The 8,166-nt window shown below is 42.1% G+C and overlaps 1 protein-coding gene across 4 annotated transcripts in view; it reads left to right on the top strand.

Moving 5' to 3' along the window:
• slc22a15 (solute carrier family 22 member 15) overlaps positions 1 to 7,466 on the top strand; it is a 91,147-nt gene extending 83,681 nt beyond the window's left edge. For 2 of the 4 annotated variants that reach the window (XM_072557952.1, XM_072557953.1), the window contains exon 12: positions 3,575 to 7,466. In XM_072557952.1, coding sequence (XP_072414053.1) covers positions 3,575 to 3,607 — 33 coding nt within the window. In that variant the 3' untranslated portion in view covers positions 3,608 to 7,466. The remainder of the gene's footprint in view (positions 1 to 3,574) is intronic. The other 2 variants (XR_011954707.1, XR_011954708.1) reach the window with 2 other exon arrangements.
• Positions 7,467 to 8,166: the final 700 nt, after the last annotated feature.

An 8,166-nucleotide genomic window follows, 5' to 3' on the forward strand; every position in this document is an offset into this window, starting at 1 on the left:
AAGCAGAGGTAATGTTTTGGGTCCAGTGACTCTTCCTCTGAAGAGGAGGTGTTGGTGTTTTGAAAAGCATTAAGGTAGACAAGCCATAGGATCTGAAGAGATCTATCCCAAAATGCTGAGAAAAGCAGGTGAGGAAATTGCTGAGGCCTTGTCCCTTGTGTGAAATCTTTGTATCCTCTTTAGTCACAGGAGAGGTCCTAGAGGACAGGGTAATTGCCTAAGTTGTTCCTTTGTTTAAGAAGGGCAACAGGGATAATTTGCGAAATTGTGGGCTGGTAAGCCTTAGGTCAGTGGTAAAAAAATTTATTGAAGAAGGTTCTTGGGGATAGGATTTACTCGCATTTGGAAGAATATGGACTTATTAGAGTTAGCAGCATGGCTTTGTGCGGGGAAGGGCGTATCTCATGCTTATTTGAATCTTTTTGAGGAAGTGACAAAGGTGTTTGAGGGCAGGGCAGTAGATGGTGTCTATATGGACTTTAGCAAGGCCTTTAACAAGGTCCCTCATGGCAGGCTAATACAAAAGATGAAGTCACATGGGATCTGTGTAAGCTGGTAAGATTGATACAGAACTGGCTGAGTTATCAAAGACAGAATAGTGGTGGAAAGTTGTTTTTTGTGAATGGAAGTCTGTGACCAGTGGTGTTCCACAGGGATCAGTGCTGAGACTCCTGTTGTTTGAGGAACATGTAGGTGGCCTAATTGGTAAGGCTGCAGACAATGCAAAGATTGGGGGAGCTGGGGATAGTGAGGAGGATTGCTGGAGGACATAGCAGGATATAGGTAGGCTGGACGCCTGGGTGGAGAAATGGCAGATGGAGTTTAATCCTGAGGTAATGCATTTTGGATGAATCAATGCAAGAAGGAATTATATAATAAATGGTAGAATCCTTAGAAGCATTAACATATGGAGGGATCTGGACAAGCAGGTCCACAGTTCCCTGAAATTGGCAACACAAATGGATAAAAGTGGTCATGGAGGTATATAACATGCTTACGTTCATTGGTTGGGGCATAGAGTCTAAAAATTGGCAAGTCATGTTGCAGCTGTATAGAACTTTAGTTAGGCCACATTTGGAATATTGTGTGCAGTTCTGGTTGCCACACTAGCAGAAGGATGTGGAAGCTTTGTAGCAGGTACAGGACATTGCCTGATTTGGAGGATATTAGATATGGACAAACTTTGTTTGGTTGTTTTCACTTGAGTGTCGAAAAGTTTACAGAATTGAGAGGCATGGATAGAATGGAGAAACAATCTTTTTCCCAGGATAGAAATGTCAATTACTAGGGGAGGTCTAAGGTAAAAGGGGGTAAGTTTAAAGGAAATGTAAGAGGCAAGTTTTTTATACAGAGGATGGTTAATGCCTGGAATGTGCTGCCAGAGGAAGTGGTGGAGGTGGATACAATAGCAATGTTTGAGGCATCTTGACAGATATACAGTACCTGCTCCACGCCGTATCTGCAGGCAGTACTTTCCAAAGCCAACTGCAGATACCCAAAACCGTGGATAGTTGCAAACCCTTTCATTTAAGTGGGAAATTTACCTCACCGGCTGCCCCCTTGGGCCTGGTTCTAGAATGTTCCATGTAATATTTTTGGGCTGTGGCAAACTGTGGATAACTGAAACCGCAGTTGATTCTACAGATACTGCAGTCGCCCTGTACTAATGGACAGGGAATAGAGAGACATGGACCACTGAGAGGCAAAAGGTTTTTAGTTTAGAAAGGCATCATGTTTTGGCGAAGGGCCTGTTCCTGTGGTATTCTGTTTTTCATTTGTTGATTGCATTGGTTCAAGGAAGAATTTATTTTTGCTCTTGTACAAAAAATTGAGATCTGAAATGTAGTGGTTTTGAACACAATTTGAGCTCTGATCAGTTATGTACAAAGCGTAAAATCTGTTTAATATTTTATTACAGTTGTGAAATGTTTGAAAAATACATGTAAGACTTTCTTCACATTAATTACAAAGAGACCTTGGAGTGCAGGCTCCCAGCTCCTTAAAAGTTGAATCGCAGGTAGATAGGATAGTGAAGAAGGCGTTTGGTATGCTTTCTTTTATTGGTCAGAGTATTGAGTACAGGAATTGGGAGGTCATGTTGTGGCTGTACAGGACATTGGTTAGGCCACTGTTGGAATATTGCGTGCAATTCTGGTCTCCTTCCTATCGGAATGATATTGTGAAATTTGAAAGTGTTCAGAAAAGATTTACAAGGATGTTGCCAGGGTTGGAGGATCTGAGCTACAGGGAGATGCTGAACAGGATGGGGCTGTTTTCCCTGGAATATAGGAGGCTGAGGGGTGACCTTATAGAGGTTTACAAAATTATAAGGGGCATGGATAGGGTAAATAGACAAAGTATTTTCCCTGGAGTTGGGGAGTCTAGAACTAGAGTGCATAGGTTTAGAGTGAGAAAGATATCAAAGGGACCTAAGGAGCAACTTTTTCCCACAGAGGGTGGTGTGTGTATGGAATAAGCTATCAGAGGAAGTGGTGGAGGCTGGTACAATTGCAGCATATAAAAGGGATCTGGATGGGGAAAAGGAGTAGGAAGGGTTTAGAGGGATGTGGGCCGGGTGTCGGCAAATGGGACTACGTTAAGTTAGGATATCTGGTCAGCATGGATGAGTTGGACTGAAGGATCTGCTTCTGTGCTGTGCATGTATTTGACTCTATAATTGAAATCTGAATTTTTGCGGTTTTCTCTTCAGTGTCAAAAGTCAGTTGTTTCCTGACATTGAAGTTAAAATTCAGTCTAAGTATTCATGCTATTGTACATTCAGTATCAGCATTCCCATTCTACAGCATGTATCCTGATTCTTTCAAGTTCTGTTGATGATGTCCCATGGCTCCCAGTCCAGCAATGCCTTAATTTAAAATGTCATCCCTGTGTATGGATCTCTCAGTAGATTTGCCCTTCAGTTATCTATATCGTCCGCCCTCCTTTGAGATGTCTAAACTCCTCCAGTTGTGGCCATTTGCATTTCTGTGATTTACTTTGCCTCCCTACTGATAGTCTTACCCTCACCTGTTTGTGACTTGAGCTCCAGAAATCTTTCCCTAACCCCCTCTAACCTCTCCAAAACCTTCCTTAAAGCCTATCTGTTGGTTTCCTGGATCGATTTATATGAGTTGGCTGGACTGCTGGTTTGCAATTCAGAGTGATGGCAGCAGTGTTCGTTCAATTCCTGCACCACCTGAGGTTACGAGGACCAATTCTACTCATCAATCTCTCCCCTTGTCTGAAGTGTGGTGAGCCTTGGGTCAAACCAGTTGTTTCTCTCTTTTGAAAGTGCAGCCCTATCATCTGGTAAAATGATAGTGGTTACCCATGTCACGGGGGGAGGGGGGGGGTGGTTTGCATCCTATTTGTTTGTTAACATTTCTGTGATGCATCTATGGACATTTTACTGCATTAAAGATGCTATATAAATGCAAGTTATTGTAGCAAAGCAGTCATTTTAAGGGTTAGAGTGGTGCTGGAAAAGCACAGCAGTTCATGCAGCATCTGCCATTTTAAGGGGCCTATTTGGTTAGTGATTGAATTGTTTATGTGTTTTCCATTAATTTAACAGGGGGTTGGACCACAGAACGTCACTCAGTCATGAAGATGAGAGGCTTAGCAAAGCAGAACTTGGACTGGAAGGACAATCTACTGGACGTAAGAAAAATGTTTTCAGATGAGGACCGTGAATTGCAAGGAGAAATTTTACAAGATTCTGCAGGAGGTTATATAAACAATTCAGAGACTTTGAATTGGTATGTTTTAAATGAGCTGGATCTTCAAGATGCCAACATGCTAAGTGGTTAAGGAAAGACTTATTTAAGCTGAAGAAATACCTCAGTTACTCACTTCCCAACATTAGTTGGGTAACAGGAACTATGAATTGCCATTGTTTACATTTCAGCTTGTACAGTTTTGCAAGTATTTTTGCCTTTGAGTCCTGCTGTCACAAGTACAAAGCTGCTGCATTATCTGAGGAGTATCATCACTTTCAAAAGATTTTGGTGTTAGAATTTATTCACAAGACCTTTGGAGTAAATTATCAGTTTTAACATAAAATATAACTTTGAAGCCTGGGAAGCTTTAAGCTCCAGTTTCTTTTTAATGCACCTTGCATTGTAATGGAGAGCCTTATAATGATTTGTATGTATTGGACATGCTTTAAGCTCTCTGAAGTCTATCTGTTTAGACACCTGTCACTTCTAACACGATCACCTTTTAAGGATCTACGTTTTTTCCATTTACAGATATTCCGAAATGCTTCAGTTTTGCACTCGTGTATTAAGGAGCCCAACAATGGTACAGTTTTCAGTTAATAGAAAAATGTCTCTGGTTAGAATTACTTAATATTGTAGGTGCAATATGTATCTAGGCATTTTATCACTCCTTTGCTGTTGGAGTCTCAAATGTCCCTTCAAGTGAATTGGATTGTGGTGTCCAATTCTGATGCCTTATTGTTCCAAGATTTGCAAGAAAACCAAAAGATAAATCTTTAAACCTTGAATTATTGTTAGTTCAGATGAAATCTTCCAGAATAATTTATCTCACAAACCGTCCGTTTTGGATAGCTATTTGATAGCTTTCCATATGGGTCCATTTAGGTTTGATTTATATTTTAATAGCATTGCTAATGGTTCTCATCTAATGTGCAATATTTATCATTTAAGTGTGTATTGCGTTTATTCTGCAGCATTTAACTGCAGTTGAATGACACCACCCAGCAACAGGTTGCCAACTGACTTCAGTGTTGCCTGTCATTTGTCCAAAGACATTTTGGATCCTCTGCTCATATTCTGTTTGGCAGGTAGACAGAATGTAGGGTTGGTCTGCAACATCTGTTAAAGAGAAAGGAAAGCTACTTTATTCTTGTGTGTTTTGCATTTCTGTTTCTCTTTGGGAGATGTGCAGAACCTAGTGACCAAATTGCCCATGTTCCAACTCTGTCACGTACTTCTAGTGACCCAGCTCCATAATTGGCAGTTGGATCCAGTGATCTAACTCTGACTCTGGCAGTTGGATCCAGTGACCCAGCTCTGACTCTGGCAGTTGGATCCAGTGACCCAGCTCTGACTCTGGCAGTTGGATCCAGTGACCCAGCTCTGACTCTGGCGGGTGGATCCAGTGATCTAACTGACTCTGGCAGGGGGATCCAGCGATCTAACTGACTCTGACAGGTGGATCCAGTGACCCAGCTCTGCCTCTGGCAGGGGGATCCAGTGATCTAACTGACTCTGGCAGGGGGATCCAGCGATCTAACTGACTCTGACAGGTGGATCCAGTGACCCAGCTCTGCCTCTGGCCCGGGGATCCAGTGATCTAACTGACTCTGGCAGGTGGATCCAGTGATCTAACTGACTCTGGCAGGTGGATCCAGTGACCCAGCTCTGCCTCTGGCAGGGGGATCCAGTGATCTAACTGACTCTGGCAGTTGGATCCAGTGACCCAGCTCTGACTCTGGCAGGTGGATCCAGTGACCCAGCTCTGCCTCTGGCAGGTGGATCCAGTGATCTAGCTCTGACTCTGGCAGGTGGATCCAGTGATCTAACTGACTATGGCAAAGGGATCCAGTGATCTAACTCTGACTCTGGCAGGTGGATGTGTGAACCCATTGTGTTCTTTGACTCTGGCAGATGGATCCAGTGACTCGACTTTCCTCTCTGGCAGCTTGAACTGTGACTGCATTAACCCAAGATAGTCTGCAGCTTGATCATCCAGTTGGTTTCAAGGGAAGTTAAGGATTTCTGCTCCGTTGCAGTTGAGGCCTGGTACTGTCATGCTTTTGCCTGTCTTTAGATATTTCAAAGGATCATTAGTTTGTTCAAAACAGTATTCAGTTATTGCAAATAAATTGAGTGTATTGCATTTTGCAAAGGTTTAATCAGAAACAGTTAGTTTATAAAATTAACCCTACCCAAGCTCCATGGCTGGCTGGATGGATTTGATCATCTGGGCTACAAATGCCTTGTCAATGATGAAAGTTCATAGTTTCATTTTGCATTCTGTATTGACATGACTGCACGTCTACTTGTTGTTGAAAGCTACGTAACTCAATTTCACTGATAACACAGCATCTATGCCCTAAGCTCCTTGCTCGTTATGTCTTTTCCATTGCATAATGCTTTTTTTTAAAGCACAGGGAAGACTTTTATTTCACAGGGCAAACACTGCGGAATTTCTGTAGCAAGAACCTTTCTTACCTATCAGACCCTTTTGTTAAAAAGTCGCAAGGACCTTGAAAACAGAGAACAAGAACATACAAAAGATGTTGAGACAGGGTTTAAAAAATGTGTTCAGCGAAGTGAGATTGGAATATCTCAGTATGAACTAATATCACTAATCCCAGCTAGAGTAACAGTAGTAGGTGACATTAATGGTGGGAAAATGGTCCATGATTACTGAAGCTGATTACTATCCTGTGACCCCTATTGAAAAGTGCCTCAGTGGGCTCTGGACCTGAGAGGAATCAGACTTGGCTGTCTCCCCTCTCAGGACTTTCTGGCTGGTGCTCAGCTGTGAGAGCTTCATTGTGAGGGTTGCTTCCTTGAGATCTCATTGGATAGTGAGCTGCGATGCTGCTAGACTTGATAACACTTCACCCCAAGAGCTAGTCCTTTTTGGGCCTGGAGCAATAGTAAAGAAACTGGTGTCAAAGCAAGGCACTGTACGAGATGGGCTAAGATATCAAGTTTGGTAGACGTAGGGCAATTCAAATAGGAAATGATAGGCATGCTGACGGTGTTTACTTAATTAAATGTAATATTGTAGGTATCTACTTCAATAGTTTTAAGTCAGTATTGCCATAATAAATGTATTAGTGAGTTTATAACTGGCAATTATGTTTGTTACAGTATCTGTGTGGAGCTGAAAACAAAACAGATACCTTTGTCCGTGGAAGACGGATACTTCCCTGAACCTATTTGCAGTTTTTAAGTTAGAACATATGAAGAACAGCCATTTGTTGAGCAAAGAACACTCCACACCGTCAGTGGTTTGTGACATGCAGCTATGTGGAATCAGTAACTCAGCATTTATACTGTACTGGACGTTGTCCCTAAAATGTGGCTTGTCACTTTATGTACCCTGCCTGGCGTCTGTGTGCTGGTGAAAGAGAGACATTCACCACCCCCAACTGAGCTTGCCTTGTGCAGGAGCTTTTTAACTAGCTGGTTAGGTATAAAACTGGCATAGTCGAGGAACCACCACTCATGGAGCCACCCTTCATTGTCAAGCTGAAAATCTCACTGTCACTAAGTTAAACGATCAGTTTCATATCTTCCTCATTCAAAACTATTATGCTTTTGTTTAACCAGTTCTCAAATGTGACATCTCCACGTATCGATTTTGAGAGCTTGCTGACAGTTGACCAGAATGCATTGTATCTCATTTTTACATACTGAAAACCTGCCACATGTGTAACTGTACCATGAAATGTGACATCAAATATAATAGGAAATTTTCCCTGAGCTGCTGTTCACTTATTTTCTCATTCTTCATTGTGTCAATATTTTCGAGGTGAGAGGACAGACTTGTTATTAATTTGAAATGTCCGACTTGTATATCGTGATAAATGCACAAACTGGATTTATTTGGAAAAGAGCTGCAGATTTTGTAGTTTAGATTACTGTTGAGCATCTTGACTCTTGATGGAACTGCTCTCATCCAGACAAGTAGAAAATATTCCATCGTGCTTCTGACTTGTAGGTGGTGGACAGGCTTTGAGGAGTGAGGAGGTGAGATGCTCATCACAGTATTCCTACCTTCTGACCTGCTCTTGTAGCCATTGTATTTATATGGCTGGGCCAGTTCAGTTTCTGATTAATGGTAACACCCAGGATGTTGATTCTGCAGCAGAATTCCATTGAATGTCGAGAGGCAATGGTCAGATTCTCTCTTGTTAGAGATGGTCATTAACTGGCTCTTGTGTGCAGTGAATGTTACTTGACATTTATCAGCTCAAGCCTGAACGTTGTCAAGGTCTTACTGCATTTAGACATGGACTACCTCAGTATCTGAGGAGTTGCAAACAATGTCAAAAATTGTTCAGTCATCAGTGAACGTCAGTGACCTTATGGAAGGCAGGTCATTGATGAAATAGAAAAGGTTGGTTGGACCAAGGATTCTAACCTGAGGAACTCATGCAAAGCTGCCCTGTAGCTAGGATGA

This window comes from Chiloscyllium punctatum, chromosome 38, assembly GCF_047496795.1.
Source record: "Chiloscyllium punctatum isolate Juve2018m chromosome 38, sChiPun1.3, whole genome shotgun sequence".
NCBI lineage: Eukaryota > Metazoa > Chordata > Chondrichthyes > Orectolobiformes > Hemiscylliidae > Chiloscyllium > Chiloscyllium punctatum.